Source organism: Panthera onca, chromosome B3, assembly GCF_046562875.1.
Source record: "Panthera onca isolate mPanOnc1 chromosome B3, mPanOnc1 haplotype 2, whole genome shotgun sequence".
Taxonomy (NCBI): Eukaryota; Metazoa; Chordata; class Mammalia; order Carnivora; family Felidae; genus Panthera; species Panthera onca.
In genome coordinates this window covers 83,050,800-83,072,516 of record NC_138344.1, presented here as the reverse complement: position 1 = coordinate 83,072,516, position 21,717 = coordinate 83,050,800, and the positions used below count along the sequence as shown (strand labels likewise).

The 21,717-nt window shown below is 39.9% G+C and overlaps 1 protein-coding gene and 1 long non-coding RNA gene across 11 annotated transcripts in view; one reads left to right on the top strand and one right to left on the bottom strand.

Moving 5' to 3' along the window:
• The window catches only part of NPAS3 (neuronal PAS domain protein 3), an 858,324-nt gene that overhangs the window by 108,815 nt on the left and 727,792 nt on the right, over positions 1–21,717 (bottom strand). For all 8 annotated transcript variants that reach the window (XM_078448332.2, XM_078448333.2, XM_078448335.2 and 5 more), the window contains one exon: positions 18,850–19,024. In XM_078448332.2, the coding sequence (XP_078304458.2) occupies positions 18,850–19,024 (175 nt within the window). The remainder of the gene's footprint in view (positions 1–18,849; positions 19,025–21,717) is intronic.
• Positions 1–21,717, top strand: part of LOC144616669 (uncharacterized) — a 215,239-nt gene that overhangs the window by 178,233 nt on the left and 15,289 nt on the right. The window lies entirely within an intron of this gene.

Genomic DNA, 21,717 nt, shown 5'->3' with positions numbered 1-21,717 from the left:
CTACTACAGAAGGTCCCTGGGAGTGGCCATCTCAAGCCGAGACAGGAGTTGAAAGCTGGGTCATGTGGTTCTGTGTGGTCTTCCCTGAAGAACTTCAAGGTGCAGGAAATGACTTTCCATGCTGTGGAGGGATTTCAATGATTTGTAAGGCCCAATGAAGTAATGTGGTGGTAGGTTCCTTGCTACTCAAACAGCAGCAGCCAGACAACTTTTGTCCTTGCAAGGACAAAAGGCATTATGTACCTCACAAAGAGGCTTCTATCAAGAAGCAGACACTGAGAAATACATGATCTGCAAAGGCCATCAGGATTCACATAGAAAGGCAACGTAACACTTAAAGGGATTGCTCTTGGAGAGTATCTTATGGAAGTAGATGTTTTCATGGTAAAGAAATTAGATAAATCAATACAGCTTGATGTTCTTCCATAGAAACGAAGATCTCCACGTAAACATCAGTACCATTTTGTGAGGGTTTTGGATGGAACGAAGGAGTGTTCATGTTGATTAGCTGTGTATAAAATGAGAGGCAGGTCCACCTCTGAGGACACTGGGAAATAAGTTCCAAGAGATCTCTGACATTCTATCAGCTTTCTGGTCATGACTTCTTTCTTAGACTACGAATGGGAAGAGACCCTCAAACCTCACCAGGAGAGAAAACCTTAAACTCAAGGTCTCGCCTACATTCCTTTTGCCAAATTTAAAACTTTTTGGGGGCAAGGGGTGCTTTTTTGGCTGTAGTTTAATTAAGACTGACAGAATGCTAACTCCCAAGTCAGCAAGGATCTCCTTAGATATATTTTGTTGTCAAATTCACTTTCTGAGTAAATGGAAAAACGAACACATATCATTTCTTAGATAATGTTTTAATATCCTGCATTGAATAAAACTTTTTTTTAATCAAGTTGCAATGGTAGCACAGAACTCCACAAGGGGCTAGGGGGTTGCAGATGGCTGCATTACTCTGAATGTTCAAGCTTGACTGACCCATTTCATCAGCACTGTCAGAGCCTTGCACTGATACATGTTGACAACATTTAATCTTAAAAAATTGAAAGAAATGAATTAATATGCAAATTTCATCAGCTTTGTAATAAAAATGTCCTTGAAAAAAAACAGTGAACATGACCCCTGAGGAATTGTGTGAATTATCCCAGCTCAATTCTTTAAGTTAGTCAGAGGTACGCGGGTCCGCAAGGAAATCAGTGCAGATTTGACTTGGAAATAATTATGATGAAGAACAAAACACAAGCAGGTTGAATAAATGTAACAACTTGGGAAAAAGTCTTAGTCCTGTTTGTTATTCACTTTGAATTAACAGGATTAGGTTTGGTTTTTGAAAATAAAGGAACATCACCGTGTAATTTTAACACCTAAGTAATGTGAAAACAATATATTTTTTTTAACTATCAATTTTAGTGCATATTAAAAGATCACATCTGACAAAGTCGGGTCTTTTTTGCGGGGAGATGTAACAGAGTGCAGCTTTTTGGCAAAAGAGAGAATTGTGAGAAACTCTTACATTTAGACCATGGTTTATAGGGGATTTCTAGATTGATCGTTTTGACAGAAATGTAGAGTCAAGTCACTTCTAATACAAATAAGGTTAACTCATTTTTGTGGATACTGAAGTGACCAGTTATTTCAGTGAATTTAGTAAAATGATGGGATCATGTAAACATAGTCTGTGGATGTGAGTCTGACTTAGAATAATCTCCACATGGACGTGTGGAAGTTCATTCTTGAACCACAAATTCAATCCAGGAGAAGCCATCTAGGTAGGCACACTGTTACAGCTCTCTGCCTTTGGGTGTGGACTCAAGTGGAGGGAAGTGCTAATGGGGGTTGGGCAAAAACATTGAATACCTGTATGTAAAAGTTCAAGGTTTTTAATGTCCCCAAAGGAGATAGGAATGTTAACAGAGGAACATCGACCATTACACAAAGAAAAACAAACAAACAAATTATCAATAGCAGCTTACCAGAGGTCAAAATGAAGGAACCAACAGTTTGGGGATGGATCTCATTTCCTTTTCCCGAGTAAAGTCTCATTAATTTAAATAGATGTGTAAATATTAAGGGAAGACACGTGGTTTTCACATCAACCTTTGCATCTTTGTGCCACAGGCTAGAACATTTTTCTCCCTGACCTCCCCACAATGAATCATCCAATCTCTGGGGTCTGAAAGGAATTCCCTTTGCCATTGCTTTTCAGTTGTTATTCTGGGCACTGCTGATTTTGCCAAGGTGAAGTTTACACAAATTAAAGCTTTTTAAGACATCGGTGTAATCTTAATGCTTGTTAAAAAAAGATAAAAATCACACCAAAAACTGACAGTCTCACATAAAGCCCCCAAATCAGGTTGTTAATCTGAAAAACCCCACAGTCTTTCTGAGGTTCTGAAATCCTGAAATTTTCCTGTTTTCATATATCCTTGGGAAGACCAAGGCATTATAATACAGACTTTGCCCAACCAAATTAATCTCGTCTGTAAGCTTTTGTGGTTCTCTACAAAAGGCTTTTAAGTTTCTCCTTTCTTTCTTAATCTACCATCAGTAAAATCCTACTTTTATAGTGCCCTTTGCACCTGCTTGCATAAAATGAATAACCCAACAGTTTAATTATGCACTATGCTATCGGTTGAGAAGTGATATAAAGTTGCAGATAGAAAAAAGAATAAAAACCTCTTTTGGTATCCAAAATTAATATATGTCAAGCTCAGGGTAAATCTTAATCTTTTTGAAACATTTTTCTAAAATAGATGTTCTTTTATCATCTGGCATATCAAGACCCGTTGGAGGGAGGGAATAAAAAAAAAGGCATTTGGTTAACATGCTGCAGAACAGCACTCTCTTTTCCACCTCACTTCAGGCTGTTCTTGAAAGATCTGAACAGTTGTATAATAATGAAAAATGGGCAATACTTGTGGGGCATTGCCTGTGCTCACACACCTCCGCCCACGCATTCATCATTCTGCAGGTATTGTCAGTGAAAGTTTAATTGCATAAACACTCTGTAACTGTCCTGTCATATTTCTTGTCAGTCTGGATTCCCTCTCCGGGCTCACTATCTCACAAAACTATAATTGAATTGCTACCAAATCACAAGAGTTTCCCCCCCTCCCAAATAAAATCTTTATGAATAGAATTTGTTTCCTATCAGCAGATTTGACAAATTATGGCAGAGGAAGGGCCTTGGTGATAATTTTTGAGTTTATTCTCAATCTAGCTATTTGCTGAATGCTCTTATCTATTTAAAAAAATTTTAAAGCCCCAGTGAGGGGCTAGGGGGAGCATCCGGCAATCCTAAGGGGCCCAGTGGTAATAATTCTGCGGGACCAAAGGAAGCCAGTGGGAAAAATGGGAAGATTATCTTTGCCCTACTGTGAAAGGGCACCATTGGTAAATGAAAGACATATGAATTCAGAATTAAACTGGGACCCTGTCAAAGCGAAGATTTCACCAAACTATGCGAATTCTTAGTTATGAGATAGTAAGTACCCAATTTAGTCAAGTGTTTATTCCATCAAACTTTCCCTTCTTTTCTCCTTGCACCAAACCTTTCGGTGATCATTACTCATGTATGAGCTCTGAGCAGCCAGATTCCTTGACAGATTTTTAGGACCATGAACAAATGAAAATTAATCAAAGGCATGACATGCAATTTGCTAAATATGTGATCATGAAATTTTAATGCATTTATAACATTGTCAAAGTATTAACAGCTTCCCGAAACAAATAAAACAATGTATCTGATGTGGAATAAGGATTATCTTTTGTCTAGTCTGCTTCATTTTCAACTTGTGCAAATCACAGTCCCATCCCCCAGTTTCACAGTAGGAGCTCTTGGCAAAGACCCGAATTCCAGCCATTCTCTTTTGTAATTCTACTGGTAGTATGGGCATGAAATATGGCTCCTGGTGAATAACTCTTAAATGGGACTGGGTTTCACCCAGATTGACAACTGTCTGATTGTTTATGTTTTTTAAATGTGCTTATCAAAACCATGTAGGATTGATGGGTGTTTTTAGATGAAGTTATGTTTTTGCAACAGACTTAATTTAGGACTAAGGTTAGGGCTTAGGATAAATGAGTGCATTAGATGATTAAAGAACATTTGTCTTGCAGGACATTTAAGTCATTTATTCATGACACTTGAAAACAAGCTAGGAAAGAAAGCACCATGGGTTTAACGAATCAGTTTTATACAAATGTTAAACTAAAACTCATGGCTTTTTTAATGGAACTCCAAGATATGCCAGTTTACTAAATATCCAGAGGCAGAATGAAATGTGCAGTGGAGTAAACATGAAGAAAAAATACTAGAATTAAAAAAAAAAGTCTCGATGCTATTTATATGTGTGTGTATAGGTATACCTATGTGAAACTTCCAGAATTAAAAAAAAAAAAATAATTGCAATTGTCTTTTGAGGAACTAGGTCTTCTGCCTCTCTTTAACTTGCTCTCTTTTAAATGGAAGAAGATTTTCTGATGGTAAAGGAATTTGGACTATCGTACTGCACTGTACTGGGTATGATAAAAGACCTTGTCAGGGGCGATGGGATGGCTCAGGGGATTGGTAATGGGATATATAGAGCCTTTCACCCATAGGTCACTGGCTTGAATTTGGTCCAGGTTGGTGGTGACTAAAAGTCATTAACATGTCATGACTGCTTGGTGGCCTATGTGAAATGAGTTTCTTAATTTATTTATTTAAGTCCATATATAGTACCTATGGCTAGGGCATCTGGGCGTCTCTCTTGCTTTTACAGGCGCGTTCCACCAAATCTTCAGTTCTTAAGATTAGTGATGAACTGAAGCTTTCCTGCACAAAATCAATTGATTCATTTAAAGTTCAAACAAATAGCTGAGTACCTCCACCCTGTTCTTCAGTACAGACCAGAGGGTCCAAAGCTGACTGGACAGTAAAAGGAGCCATAGGTTGTGGAGACCTAACCTCCAGTGTTGTGTTGCTTTGTCTTTCGTGGAGCATGATCCGTGTTGTGGCTGTGGGGACATCACAATGGTCCAGCCAGATAAAGAGGGAAAACATAAGTCAAGCACATCATACATGCTATGCATGGGTTAAATCATGGGGTCATAAGCAGAACACATTTTAATAGGCCAGGCTAGAAGCTGTAAACCTTGGGAGACCAACATCAAGGTCTGTTCCAAAGTGGAACTGGCCAGCCTCCAAGCTAACCTTAGAAAAGGGGAAGTCAGCAGGCATACTCTGGTGTTCAGAATCCAGAAAGAGTGGGGCGGACTTCTGAGAATAAGAATTAGGTGCCTCTGTTATGTTTTAAGAAAACTGAGTACACACAAAAAAGTGAATTTGCAAAACAGAATTTGTATTTTAGAGAAACTAGAGGAAGGTAAAGTAGGCATTTCCAAAAGAATCTTTCCTCTTAAATACAGCCTTTCCAAAAGGACTCCAACTAAGGGGAGAGGGGAAGAAGGGAAAAGAGGGAGGGAGGCAATTTTCAAAAGCACACCTGTTGGGTGCTGCGATCCATGTAGAATCTGAGCCCTTTAAGTCAGATAACTGGAACATGGCATCAATGAAGTCCAAATTCGAGCCTTACATATAAAGATGCCAACTTTATGTCACCTAACCCTTGGCTAGCTTTTCCATAAGGAATAACTTTGGTAATAAGATAATAACTAGCTCAACATGATTAACAATAATGATAATACTCACTGAATATTTATGATGTGCCATACTACTGTTCTAAGCATTTTAGATGTATAAACTCAGCACCCTTATAAGGGTGCTGCTTTTGTTAACGTGCTAATTTATTTGAAGTTAAAACCAACAGGTGATTATTCCCACTCCATTCTCCAATCTATACCAGAGAACTAAAATTTTATAATGGGCAAACTGAGGCACATATAAGTTAACGAACTTGCTCGAGGTCACATTTCTAGCAAGTGACAGAGGCAGGAGTTCAACACATGAACACAAGCTGTCTGGTTCCAAGACCCTGTGTCCTTATATATTTGCAACTGCTACAGAAATAGTTTAAGGACTGTGTCCTACAATTTGGGTTAGGCCTGTCATCTTCATATGTCATTAACAGTTACTAGAGTAACCTTCAAGTTAACAAGACCGCAGATTTTTACAATCCATAATATAGGTAATTCAAGTGAATTAATTCGCTACAAATCAGACAAAACAATCTAGTAACTGATGTGTCTTGTGTCTCCTGTCCCAAAGTTCTGACATGGGGTCTTGTATGTACAACCAGGGGTAACTGGTTGGGGTTATCACTCAGGGGAGGAAGCCATGTACAGAGGTCTGGGCAGGTATAATCATACTCTTTCACCATAACGTATCAGTGCATCACTATGGTGTATGGGAAACCAGAGACTTGTGCTCTGCCTGTGTAAATGAAGAATAGAAAGGGCAGGGTAAAAGAGGAATAGGAGACCCTGCAAAGGAAAGCCCAGGGCTGCTCTAAAAACCATGAAACTTGGAGCTGACAGGTCTTGACCTAAAACTTCACAGTTCATTAGGAACTAGATTCTCCTATGAGCTCACCTTTAGGAAAGCTTGAAGCTCTGAAGACTGATGGGAGATACTTGGGAGAACTATCAAAGGAACTCAATAATTTGACCTCTGAGCTGAGTGGCTAGACAGTGATGCTGCTTGCACAGGAGGGTCTTGGAAGAAGAGACTGGCATGGATGGGAAGGAGTGGATCTAGCTAGCAGAAGCAAGAGTGTGTGCTTAATCACGTGTTTCTGGGGTATAAGGAGTTTCTCTAAAACAAAGCTTCCTATAATCAAATAAACTGGGAAAGACGAGTTCAAACAAAATAGACTTACTGATGACACAAATTTCAACTCTTCATAAGTTAATGCTTGTTGTTAATCACCAATGAGAAGATAGGCTATGAAGCTTTTTCTTCTGCTCTTTAACTGGGGGATCCTTTTAATAAAGAACATCTCACAGGACAGTTATAAGGAACACATTTTGGAAGTACTGGCTTAGAATCTGTGTCTGCTCTGCATTCTAGAAAGTAGAGGCCAGGAGGTCCATTACAAATTGATGTATAGATTTACCTCTTGTTGATAAAATGGAGACCTCCATACTGATTCTTTCAATAGAGATCCTTTTGATTCCTTTTCGTCTGGTGGTTTCTGTGACATACAAGTTCTGTGAGAGCAAGGACCTTCTTGGTAACTGGTATATCCCAAGAACTAGAACAGGGCTTGGCCCATGCACATGCAATAAATAATGATTGATCGAATGAGTAAAACAATGAATGAATGAATGAATGAATGAATGAATGAATGTTTTCCATATCTAGATTATTTGGCTTATACTTTTTATAACTTTATAATGCTTTTGTGAAATAGAAAGTAGTTCCCTAAATATTAGTCAAATTTTTAACTCATTTTTCTTTTATCAATTATATAAAATTTTGCCTCATTTTTACTAACAGTAATTTAGTGGATCAACAGAACACTTTGACCCTCCTCCAACATTAACACTTGCTCCACTTAAACAGATGGTTGGACCAGGAAAGCAGAGTTTTAATTCTTTATGATGTCACTAATTTTGTCATTGTTCTTACTGGTATTTTTATTTGGAGAGGAAATCCCCTGACAAGTAAGAAGCATTGACCTGTGGACTGATATTTTACCAAAGGCACATGATATACTTTAATAAACTGTAAAGAGGAACAGCTTTGAACCCTAAGGGAATTTATATCTTAATATTTTATGATCAATAGCATATGTAATTTTAAAATTTTTTCCAGATTTTATTACTAGTTGATAAAAAAAAAAGTAAGTGTGGACAGATGGTATCATCAATCCTAATCATCTGAAAGCCTGAGACTTGAATAATTTCTAGAGTATTAACCATTATTAGTTCCTGGCTAAAGACTGACCACAGGTACATTTCTATATTTTTCTATTATCTTAGGTCCATTACAAGGCCTCTCAATATTTCCTCTCAAGGTCTACTCACTACTTTTGGATGAAAGAAATACCTCTTGGGGTGTTTGGGGGGCTCAGTCAATTAAGCATCTGATTCTTGATTTCAGCTCATGATTTCATGGTTGTGAGATCCAGCCTCATGTTGGGCTCCATGCCCAACTTAAGAGTCTCTCTCTCCCTCTGCCCTGCCATGCCCCCCTCATGCACGTTCTCTCTCTCTCTCAAAAGAAAAAAAAAAGAAAGAAATAGCCTCTTGAATAGTTTCCTTTACTTCCAGTCTACTCTATTTAACACATCCTGCACATTCTTGATAAAATAAAGGATCAGGTATCACGTCCAGTGATAATAAGTTACCTGTAGACAGGAATCAGGATAATATTGGAAGAATATGCTAATAGAGCTGCCTAGGAAGGATGGAGGGTATAGTCTCAGCTGAGGTTGGACAGCTATTTTAGATGGCATGCTGAGAAACACTTTGATGGAATGATTAATAATGGAAACTCTGGTACCTAGGCTCTGCACCTACTAACTATATGATTTTTATACATTAAAATTTTTTTCTCAGTTTCTTCTCTTCATCTGTAAAATGGGAAAACAATGATACTTTCTTCATAGTATTTTGTGACGAATGAATGAGGCAATCCATATAATGGATTTAGCAGCGTGTCTGACACTAGGTGACCATTCAATGAATATCAGTAGTTTTGTGGTACAGGGATTCGAGAGTTCACAGGTAGTTGTATAATGTGACCCACAGGGGAAGATCCTTCTAAATTCAAAATCTATTTCTGTATTTTTAAGTGATGAAATAGTGTCTTCATTGGGTCACTGCTCTGTTTAATAAGCTATACCCAGAACTTACCATACCAGTCTCATATGCTTCTCCCTGGCACTCCTCTAGGATTGGGCTCCATCCTAGATGGGCATGCACCTTTGTTTCAGTGAGGAAGACAGGGCTCCTTCCTGCCTCCCAAATGCATCCCACTGTGCCACTTGGGATGATTCTCCTGGAAGATCATCCCTACATCTTTGCTCTTAGGTTGTTTTTCATGCAGTACATGTGAGTCATCCCTCCTTATCAAAGCCATCCATAGTCATTGAGCCTCTTCCTGATTTCTTATACCACCTGCCATTTTTATGCCTCACAAAATAGCAGCAGTATTGTTATTCTTGTCTCTCTGGTTGTTGTGTGTTGGTCTTCTGAGGATGATCAGTTTTCTAAGGGCAGATGTCACCAGTTCCACCTCTTGTGTTCTCTACAAGCACCTGGCAAAGTGCCACAAACACATAACCTGAGTTCAGATCCTAGGGCCATGGTCTACTCTGGTGTGAAGCAAACCATTTACTATCTCTAGTTTTGCTTGAGGGTCAGTGTGAGACATTCATTACTTAAACATGCCGACGTTTGTAACTGTAACACAGAGGTAACACATGATAAAAACTATTTGTTAGTATCATCATTAATGATCCTAGAATATTTGCAACAAATTCTATCTTGAGTAGAAAAAGCTAAAAAAAAGTCAGGACACTTTTCCAAAGCTAGCATTTCCTGAAATTGTTAACGAAATCAGTGGAAGGGGGACTGTTTGGGAGCACCTCCCATTCAGAACACTCCTATGTAGCTAAAAGATCGATAATCTGAGGAACTGATATTCCTGTGAAACTATCATGCAGCCGGCATTTTTTAGGTTAATTAAATAAAACACAACCCCGAAGCCCACAACCCTGTGCATCAAAGTCCCTGACAGTCATGTGTATATTTGGCCATGTCAAAGCAACTCGCTCCCAAACAAGCAACATTCATGAGCTGTTAATTTCAGGGTTGACGTTTCAAACCTGAGATAGTTCTCCCAAGACTGTTAACAGCAGTGGCTTGTAATACAGTGCTACCCTCCTCATACACCACAGTGTCCAGATTGTCATCATCACACTTCTGCATATTGTATTAACATGTCCCCCTCACATGATGATCAGCTCCTGGAAGGCAGGGAGCATCATTTTTGTTGCCTCAGTACTTTGTGTAGTATGTGACACATGACAGATGTGCAATCAATGGCTACTGAACAGTTTACATAATCTCTAATATCAGGTGGGCCTGGATCTTGAATAAGAATTCACTCTAATTAATAACAACTAGAGAAAGGACACAAATTCTTCCCTCTCTGAAGCTAGTTTTGTCAACAGAAGCTAGGCGGTGTTTCCCATGGGTCCCAAGAAACCATGATTGTGTTTCATGAGCAGATACCTCCGGGAGGATCTGACTGACTCCTGATGGACTCCGTTGTTCTTCTTGCTCTTTTCCCACATCATGCCTGCCTTGGAAGACTGGTCCTGAAAGGAAAAGCCTGGAAAAGCCACCCAGAGCCTGAGACAGAGCAGAGGCCAAATGCAGAGAGACAATTTTGGCTTTGCCCTTGGCTGAGAAGGCACACAGCTAATGTGGACCAAGAGACTTGGGGCTGAATTTTGCCTATAATTGATTCACATGCTACTGTTTATTGTGGTATAAGGTGCTTCGGTGTATTTGTGGTATAAGGTGAAGGCAGGGCAAAGGAGTAGATGGAAGATTTTATCTACCTGAGAGCTGAGAGACTATATTTAACAAAAAGATGGCTTAGCTGATGGAATATGTGCATAAGGGGATAGTTAGGTTTCTCTCTGGATGTCAGAAGCCTCTTGGAGAAAATTGTTCTCCAAGGTCTGCTACCAGGGTTTTCTGTCCTTTCTCCATCTACTTCCTAGGCTTTGTACCTACCCCAATTCTAACCTTGGCTGCTGAAGTAACTTGTGTGGTTTGTGCCAAGCCACTTGGAATTTCCATCACTTCCCCCCTGACACTCCCCCATCTGTAAAATAAGGATAACACACTGACCTGCCTCAGAGGGACAGTGTGTGAATTAACTCCTATAATTAGTGGTTTCTGTGCTCTGCATACCCAAAGCAGGATATGAGTGCCAACCATGTCAACAGTGGCCTGAGTATGCTTTGCTTCTAAAAGCTGTACTCGGGAATAAATGCTTGGCAAAGGGCTGACAACTGGAAGTTGCAAACTTTACACAGAAGCAATATTTCCAGTATTTTCCCCAAGCAATCATGAGTAAATTGCTCACTAGGGGTGGAAATGGTTTCCAGCCAGTTCTGCTTCTTCTGATCTGTGCACCCTGCAAAGCTCAGTCAATGCCAGGTAACTGATCCTTCGTAAATCTGCTGTTTAGTGCAGATGAAGAATTCAGAATCGTATAATTTGGACAGGGATGAAATTTCTGTGCAGTGATATGTATTAAAAGCAAATAACTTGTGTTTTGTTCAAGGCAAGAGTTCTAGAAATAGAATCTATGATTTTTAATCATCCAATGACAAAGACAGCACTTTTTTTGTTTGTTTTAATGAAGAGGGACAGATCACCCATTAACAAGTTGTCCTGGATTTCATTTCAGAAACTCTGCAAATGTACCCCGTATCACCATAGGTAAAGAAAAGTCAAAATTATGACCTAGAAAGCTATATAAAATAACTCTTAAAAATAATGGGTTGAAAAAATTGATCTTCTAAACCTTCAATAGACGGTTTAGAAAAAAATGTTACATACAAATGGAGTGAAACTATGGTGTATTTTGATAAGAGTCCCGTGTTTCTATTATTGAACAAACCATTTGATAACCCTTGGATCCCATTATATTAATTTATGGAAAAGCTGCCCTTTGTTTTGAGTTGCAACAACTGTGATTTAACTTCTGGAAGAGGAAGTTTGTTTCAGAATGGCAAGCAGAGCTATGGTGAGATCCCACATCTTCTTTGGGAACAAAAGAGAGGCTGTTCTCCTGCAGCCAAGGGAGTCACCAACATGGATTTGGAGGTGTCATTTTTTTCAACCCATTATTTTTAACAGTTATTTCATATAGCTTTCTAGGTCATAATTTTGACTTTTCTTTACCTATGGTGATACGGGGTACATTTGCAGAGTTTCTGAAATGAAACCCAAGACAACTTGCTAAGGGATGATCTGTCCCTCTTCACTAAAACAAACAAAACAAGTGGCTGTCTTTGTCAATTGATGATTAAAAGCCCCAGAAGAATGCCTTGCACTGAAGCTGTGTGATCCGGGAGCTAGCCCAGAAGGGCAGAGCTCAGGTCCCAGGCCAGCACAGCCTGGTAGGGAGAAGAGATTTTTACCTGACTTTTCTTTGGCTCCCTCAGGCAAGATCCTCAAAGTATAAGGTTGCTTTGAAATGTCCTCATCACACACAGACAAGCTCACAAAAGTGTGAGAACACACAAATGAAGGTGATGTGTGCCTAGGCCTTGCATGCCAGAAGAGAGCCCTGGAAAAGAGCCCTGGAAAATACTGATTCCCTTTTGTGGAAGTTCCAGGTGATCTTGTTTAGCATAGCTGGGGATAAAAGCGACATTTAAAAATAGTCTGCTTTCGGGGCGCCTGGGTGGCTCAGTCGGTTGGGCATCCAACTTCAGCTCAGGTCATGATCTCGCGGTCCGTGAGTTCGAGCCCCGCATTGGGCTCTGTGCTGACAGCTCAGAGCTTGGAGCCTGTTTCAGATTCTGTGTCTCCCTCTCTTTGCCCCTCCCCTATTCACGCTCTGTCTTTCTCTGTCTCAAGAATAAATAGACGTTAAAAAAAAATTAAAAAAAAAATAAAAAGAGTCTACTTTCTGCATGAAAAACATTGGTACTGCATCAGGGCAGTGTATCTGAGGCAAAAGAAGAACTGACTTAGACAAGTCAGTCTCTGGAATGACACTGGCTTGTTTCTAGTGTATATGCGTCATCTTCACTCAGGGATGGCAAAAGAGGATTTCTATTTCATTTCTAAATAACAGTGCTATAGCTAAGGGAAATAATTTTGCATATGTAATTTTTTGGATAAAAGCTGAATTTATGCATAAGTGATGATCTCTTTGGGTTATGAAAAGATTCGTTTTGGTTAGGCTGCTTTCTGGCTACTAGATTGGACACATACATGTGCACATGGGCATTAACAGGAGGCAGGCCAGTTTTGGCTAATTGCGAACTAGTCTGGATCATGGCTACGGCTACAGTAGAGATGCATTTTACATGCGATTCATCAGAGATAGCCGTGGTACATTATCTGGTGGATTTATCTTTGCTTATATTGTATGAATATGGAAAGGAATTAAATGTGTGTTTACAGTTTGATAAACATTCAACATAAATTATACATTTTAATTTCATTTATTAGTTGGGGACCATGGAAAGCAGAAATTTCATTGCAGGCAAACTGCCATTCAGATTGAAGGATTAGCAGTTTCCTGAAAAAGTACGCATATTGCAAAACAAAATTCATTTCCATCTCAAGTGAGTCACCACATGGTTTGTAGTTACTTGGTGTAGTCAGAGTTTTAGAAAGGCAAAAGTAGAAAGTAACTCACGCTAGTGACTCTACGGTTTGTATATTACACTTCTAGTGGATCCAACATTGCCATCAAGAGTAAATCTAGTGCTAATAAACGTCTTACATTCGACAACTTGAATGTTGTAGTCACCACGCAAATTATTAAGCTGTTGATGTCTAAAAGAACTCGGTCTGGTCTTTTAGCATTAGCATGCGGAGCAGTCTCCATGATATTATCTTACCATATAACGACTTCAAAAATCTCACAGAGATTAATGGTGATAACATAATTCCAGAAAGTTGCCACTCTATATGTAGAAATATATTGGCAATAAAAACCAGTCACTGTGTGCCTTTCCCCAGTAGGGGATCTCTCACTTTTCTTTGATTTTTAAAGGCTTCAGATCAATAACTGGAGTGACATTATTAACAGCTCCCTCAACACCTTGGCCAGCGCTAATATTAAATCCATTACACCTTCTGTTTGACATTTGCAGTACAGCAGAAAGTGCTGTAGATACAGTCACATTGTCTGGGGACTGAGGTTGGATGTGGGGTTAGTAAGATGGTTTCCCTTGCCCGACTTCTAAATTCAGTTCATTGATAGGAAACTTGAACAACAACAACAACAAAAAGAATCAAAGAACATCACCCCACCCCCACCAATAGTACATTAGATGGTAAATAATTCACCCTTAAAGATACAAGTGTATCTCATATCTAAGCAGTTTTTGAAACAAAATAGCAACCTGATCCTCAGATAAATTTTTACATTCATTATTGTTACTCCTAACCGTTTATTCCTCTAATTACATCACTTATTGTGAACACTGTCTAATGAATTCTGAGGAATTGTGTTCCTGTAGAATCAAGTGCTGATCAAATTTACCACAGCATAAGTAGAAAATGCAGATTATTTCCATGCAGGCAAGTACTCAACTGCGTCAGTTCTGCTTGTCTTTAAAATATTCAGGATATAGAGTAGGCATAATAGTGTAAAGATCATACTATGAGATGATGATGTTAACCCCCCCATAACAGGGTAGGTCTGCCTGAAACTTGAGACAGAGCGCAGTAACCTCTACGTTAGACAATCAATGGTTAACCATGCTGCTATAGTTATTCTTGACCAAAAGTATTGTCTCATACATTTTGCTAAATTGTCTAAATCCTGGTGCAGTATCGATCTCTCTCTCTCTATGAGCTCGTACCCATTCAATAAGCTGCAAGAACCTCTTGTCCTGGCTGAATTCCCTCTGAAGCAGGGCCCAGGTATGTTACTCCCGCCAGGGCTCCTACAGTTGGAACTTGATTGTTAGCTAGTGGGAAACAAACCATTGGAGACAGAAAGGACATTTTATGTTAAAGTGAGAGACGGGACAGAGAAAGTTGCCTGGGAGGTTAAGTGGAAAAGCAGATTACCAGAAGCCTGTATGTTATCTTATTTCAGACAGAGACCCCTCTCCCCCCCAACCACTACATACTTATATATGTATACAGGAATAGAAGATCTGGAAAGATAGGAAACATAGAACGCACATGAACAGTGGTCATTTTGGGGTAGTGGGATTTTTGGTGGTCTTTATTCTTTCCTGCATTCTCTAAACTTTTTACAATAAGAATGAGTTAATTTTATAATTAGAAAAAAAGAATAAAACCCAATTTTACGACCTCACTTAAGGAAAATAACACTTTCAGAATAAGGAGATTTTTAAAGTTCCTCCAGATTTTTTGAAGGAGCTGCTCTTCTGTTTATTAAGCACTTAAAAGATGCAGCACTGAAATTTATTAAGAGAAGAAGATAGCACTCATAATCCCAAGATTACAGAATCATTGAAAGTAATGAAAAGATACACGCAGATCTGGGAAAAGAAAAGGTTCCATCAGGTCCCAGAGGTTGTATGCTCCCCCTGTCCCCTGTTTCAGGAGCCTCAGGTTGATACCAGCTCTTCCAAAATGTTTAGACCTACATAGGCAGGCACTCTAGAATGGTCTAACTTTTCAAACAAGGCCTCTCATGTATTTTTCCTCTGCCTGCTTTAAGATTTCTCTAAAAGAAATACCGTATTTACTTCAACTATGACTAACGATGCATACATATCAAATATTTATTTGGGTTTCCAATAGTCAAGAGATTCCTCCTCTCCTCCTCTTCCCCGCCCCCCCCCCCCCCCCCCCGGCCATTATCTTGAGACTGGTTCAAGATAAGACAGTCACAGGGCTGGGAGTTCAAAGAAACAGTATTCTTATTACGGCACAGTATCACTGCCTGTTAGGCTGGTTTAGTCACTTATTTCCTTTTATTATAATGCCAAATGTTATTTAGATTTCAGTCATTTAGTAATGCTACACTGAACACATCAGGGCTTCTGAAGAAGTCCATACCTTCATTTTCATAATCACCACATATTGATATCCCCTTTCCAACAAAATTACACTACTATTTAAAAAAGAATCTGTGTTTCATCATCGTTTAAAAGATTACGATGCAATGAACAAGTCTTCAAAAATGTCCCCTCATAATATTAAGAATTAGGAAATCTTGTTAAAATTCCTTCAGCCTGTAAGAAACATAAGCAGCTTTGGGATGTAGTGCCTGACATGAACTTTTTAAGTAATTCCCTTGGAGCAGTGATCTGCATTAGTGAAGATATTTAGTTAAAGGTAGCACCTTGAGCTGCTTTTCAGTATTTGAGCAGTCAGTCTAATTGCCTTTTAAGCCTAAGGTTGAAAATAACCAAGGCTACAGATTTTTAAGGCAAAGTAAGTTTCACATTTTGTAATAGTAAGAGATAGACTCTTCATCAAGGAAGAGAAACCCTTCTTACACGACTGTCGCTAATGAGCCCTGGCTGTTGAGAAATGTAGAAAGCAGAATTTTCAATTTTACTAGTTAGGATGGCTCAAAGAAGCCTGGGAGGGCCGGGGAAAGAAACCAAGGAGATTGTCAATCACACTTCAATGTTGAACGACACAGGAACTTTAAAGGAGATATGTTATTCTAATATCCAGAATTAAAAGATTCTAAGTGGGAACTGAGTTCTAACAGTGTGCCTAGAGTTGTTTTATGCATCGTGGTGCTTCGTGGAAGGCATGGGATTGATCAGAGTTCTTATAATCAATCTTAAACCAGTTTGATTTTGACTTGAGCTCACGATATCCCTGCAGAACTGGTTTACAGGCTGTGGTTTGTTTTTTTTCTCCCGATCAAAATCTTTTCCAAGTGACAAGTTACTTACCCTTAACATGTGTTTGGGGAGACATGAAGCTCAATATGAATCAACAGTGTGACCTGGCTGCCAAGAGGACCTAATTCAACCTTAGGTTGTCTCAAGAAAAGTACAGTAGCCTAAACTGTGAAAGAGGACTGCCCCTCTGCTTTGTCCTAGTCAGAATACATCTAGAGGACTTCACTGAGTTCTCAGAGGGTCACTAACAAACTGAAGCGCAGCCGGGGGTGGGTGACTAGGGTGGTGGGGGTCTTAGGAACATGCCACTGAAAACGGTTGTAGGATTCCACGCTGTTTGACCTGAAAAGGAGAAGGAAGCCAGGAGGGAGGGAGGGAGAATCTGGTGTATCTGACTTCACGTATTTGAGAGGCTAGGATGGTGAGGAAGCAGATTTGAAATGAGATCTGAAATGAGATCCCCAGAGGACAGATGTGGGGTCAGTGGAAGCCAAGTTAGATTTTGGCTCCATATTCAGAGAACTTTCTCTTGGAGCTGTGCACCAGTGGGCGGGGCAGCCTTGAGGTGTCTGAGCTTCCTACTGGGGCAGAAGGTTAGCCCTTGGTTTTGACGGAGAGGGAAGGCTGGAGATCTTCTCAACTTGAGAGTTTGTCAGTCAGGGAAACAAGGGTTTTATAAACTTGAACTCTTACACACTGAGTGTGGACAGTCCTGAGCTGCCAGGTTTCCCAATCCATCATCCAGAAAGGAAGAGTAAAAACCTATTTTCATGTGCTGCTTCTCAAATCTGCCCAGATAGGAATATTCTAATGACCAAAAGCAGTTTGAATGATCTCACTGACATATCTATTCAGTGAAGTCAGTGAGCAATGCTAGAAGAAATGTATAACTTCCCTGTGAACAAATTATTTTCATTTGTAAATGGCCAAGGGTAGTCTCAAATACTCTCTCTTCTCATGTCTGGTGCTCATTGGAGAAAGAGGCTCATCAGTGCTGCAGAATGGTGTCCTAGAAGCTGCAGATAACTTAGCCAAGGAAACATGAATTGATTTTAGATGGAATCAACATATTTCCAAACAGGTCAATAGGTTATTTTTTTTTTTCCCCTTCTGTGTGAGCAGACATACTGTGATTATTTTTAAGCAGGTCAAATTTAAGTATTTTCTTAGAATTATTTTAGTATTAATCTTAAGACAGGTTTTTCCCCCCATGTTTCTTTCTACAAAACGAGTTTGCGTTGCAAAGCTGTTTTAAAACAACATATCAAGTAAAGTACAAGCATCTTTAAAGAGTGCAAAAATAATTTCCCAAGTAAGCAAATAAAACTTTGCACTTCAAATCAGGCCTTGATTCATTAAAAATCTTAAACTTCTCATGAGAAAAATTAACATTTAAACCACTGCTGCTTGGCCAAGCACTCCACCACACAAGAATATGAAATATCTCCTCTAAAAAAGTACAAAAAGGACAAAACCACAAATGTGGAACTTCAATTAATTTAAAGCCCCAATCAGCAAAGAATAAATCCTTCGCAGATCTAATTACCAGCGCTCTCGGAAGACCCAGGCCGACCAGCCAATCTTCCCCGTGTTTGAACAGCTTGATGAACTAGGGGACTGATGGATATCAAGTCATTTTGTTTAATTTATAAATGGATTTTCCCCTAATACTTAAATTATCATCAGTACAACACAATGAAAATGGGAACATTCTGAATGCAAAGTCTATAAGAGTCCTGGAAGGAATCCCAATGAGGAATGTCACCTCTGTTCATTCCTCTATACAATTGATCTAATTAAATACTGAGGGTGGAAAGGCAGTTTAAAATGTAGCCATTTCTGTTTTCTTTTTAGCCTTAATTTATCTGTTCACATCTTTCAAGTACCTTCTGATGCTTACAAAAAAAAAAAAAAAAAAAAAGAAAGAAACCAAGATTTCTGCAAGTCCCTAATATTTTTAATTCTCTACAAGCTAATATTCAAGGAACCTTTATTACAGATTTTGCTGAATAATAAATAAATGCATTACATTTAGCCATGGTGACAATAAAAGGAAGAGGGCTTTCCAAATCTGAACCTTTTCCCTCTAGTAATTTGAAAGAGAAACTAAAGGAACTAGTACCTTCTCTATGTATTGTTCAACTGAAATTAGATCTCAGGATTATACTTATTAAAATGTCTCCTTATTTTCAAATCTCTTCCTTATTTAATTACTGCATGGGACAGAAAGCTGCATGGAATTGTTAAATACCATTAGACCTATTTATAGTCTCTTCACACGGGCAACTCGAGTGCAATCGTTGGCAAAGGTCCTGCCCACCATCCCACACGATGGAATCGCAATTCCCACCTGGCTCAGGGGTCTCCGACTGGGAGGAGGAAGATGCTGAGCTGGCCCCATCCTCAGCGGTGCCCTGCGAGAGGAGACCCCGCCCAGGGGGGAGCTTCATGCCCAGCTGCTCTGCCATCTCCACGTGGTCCCCCGGGTGGACATAGTCAAAGACGCTGCTGCCTGTCAGCTCCACCTACAGGGGGAAGAGAAAGGGTGGAAAGAAAGGTGTCACAGCTTCTCCGTTTTCAAATTTAGCACGGTTGTGATTCAGATCTTGAGCAGAAAAGGAAATATGGGCAGACCCCAGAAACCATCCTGGTTCTCAGTCTTTATCCTTAAGTGCTTAGGGATTCTTGAAGTTGAAAGACAAAGGTTGTTTTTGTAGGTCTTTAGTTAGCGATTGTTGAGCCCAGTTTTTTCCGCATGTACTGTTGTTTGCATAAAGCCAAAACATTCTGAGAAATGTGGATGAGTCTGCCTCTCTCCTTCAGCTGTTTTATCCACGCATCATCAAATACTTGCGTGTTTGGTGTCAACCGGATGATTGACTGAATCCTACGGTTTTCTTATTGAGAAGTTTGGGCTTTGTGGAGAAACAGCCAGAGATAGCGGATGAGTATTTTCCTTAAAATACACAGAATTCCAAGATGGGTATTTATACATATCAGCTTTTTTCTACGTAAAATTTAGATGGAAGAAGTGCTGCTTACAAATAGATGCAAAGGCACAATGTTTTCATTAAATATTACTCATTAGTTTGATATCATATGGAGAATCTTCCATGCGAAAGAGGTCAGCTGGGGTCTGAACCCACCATTTTTTTTTCCTGCTAGTATCAGCTTGTTTTGCCTTCACTCCAATAAGATACACGGTACAAGTCTCCTTGAGGGAGAAAATGTTTTATTTTGTATACTTTTTGTATCAGGCTGATTCTACAGGTAGGGAATGAACAACAGATATCAGAAGGGGGGTCAGCTGAAATGGAGGCACTGCCTTATTTCCATGCTGTGAGGCGTGGCCCCTGTCTAGCTTGTATGCTGTTCTAAGAAGTTGTGTGCTGTCTAAGGGATTGGCTTTACCTCTGTACTCTTCTGATGGTATAATTCTCACCTCCTTCCAAGAAGAGCAGTAACGCTCCTAAAATAACATTGGGTTACGGCTACTACGACGGAGAGATTTATCAGCCACTGAACAAGAAAAAGCTCTTTCCTGGGTCCCTGATGGGTTTCCCTAGTCCTCGGGGGTTTAATGGTCTCAGGCCAGCTATGAGGCACCCACGTGCCAGAAGTTCAGACTCTCCTGTTTCTTGGTGGATATGTCTCTACAACTCCTTCCTACCTCATCTCCCTTTCCTGGGGGATTTGCAGCATCCCTCCAAATTCCACCTGAGAGCCTACACTCTTTCTTCCAAGAAGGAAGGTCAGCAGTGGGCGAACTGTCACAGAGAGCATAATGCCCGGAGCAATTATTATCCCCAGAACTCCAAGTCCCAGCAAAATGATCACATCTACTCCCGGACACCATTTGATTAAAATCGTAACAGGCTACCCATCTTCAACATCTATCAATTAACGGAGGTATAGCCAGAAAAATGGAAGGCTAAATTCAGTTTGGTTAATAGCTATTCCTGAAAAGCCTCGCATAACTTTTACCGAAAATGAGGTACTTTCTCTTTGCTATTAAATTACACTCTCCTACTGTATTACCCGACTACTGACTCCATCATTTTACAATAACTATTTCCTCCATTTGATATTGTTACAGAGCGTAAATCAGGATTCATAAGTGATCAGTTCCTACCCTCTGGGAGGGAGGGATTACATGGAAATAATCCCTTTAATGTGCGCCTTGCCTCTAAGCATTTCACACAGCAATAAATGGGTAAACTGACTTTGAGCAATTAAGAAATTAAATGAAACTAATAAAATGTGTGTTTTAATATTTCTTGATGGTTATTTTGTTTGGGGATTAGTGAATATGAGGAAGTCACTCTCATTTTGCACGGAGTCCGACTGCAGCACTTTAATAAATATTTCTGTCACTTCGCAAACTCCGAGTCTTCCTTTAATACTGCAATGTGCCTTTTGGCACAGACCACAGATTGTGATAAGATGACAACACAGGTGGGAGATTAATAGATTTTTTAGGGGTGCTGGCTATTGAATATTCATGCAAGTCAGTCTTACGGCGAGGAGGAGTAGGCCGCTGTCTCCACAGCCTGCTTTGCTCGGGTGTGCAGGCATTTCCTTTCCATGATATAATGGATGTGCCACGTACAGCACAGCTAGAGCAAGACTGAGTCACAGTGTGCTGTGTCACCGTCCTCCAGTGACCCCAAGAGATCTTCCACCAGGATACCCCGAAGCCTAATAGTGGACAAAGACTATGATAGGATCAAATTCTCTCTGTATGTGTCACACTCAAGGTCACACAGCGTAGGGGAAAGTACAAACTACTTGGAGTCCTAACTTGACTTGGAGATGAGAATCTTTTCCTCCTGTGCTGTGTAACCTTGGACCATTCATTTAACGTCCCTGGGTTTTTACTTTCCTACTTAGAGTTGGCATTTAAGTGGCTGTCCTGCCACTCTGTAGGACTCTGGGGGGGCACCACTCACGTCGGATTCTACACAGAGGGCCCCCCCATGCCACCTCCCTGGGAGTGTCACTCCTTGGGAATGGTGTAAGGCGGGGGCCCTAAGAGCTGAGTTGAAAACAAGACTTGCTCGACCTGTCTAGGGCCTCAGTTTGAAACTCTAGTGAAACCATGCAGAAGAAATTACTTTTTAAGAAACAAGCAACAAAATAAATGCCTGCTGTTGTTGCTGCTGTTTGGCAGATAAGAAAGGATGGCACCCAGACACACATACTCCTACCTACCCGTGGT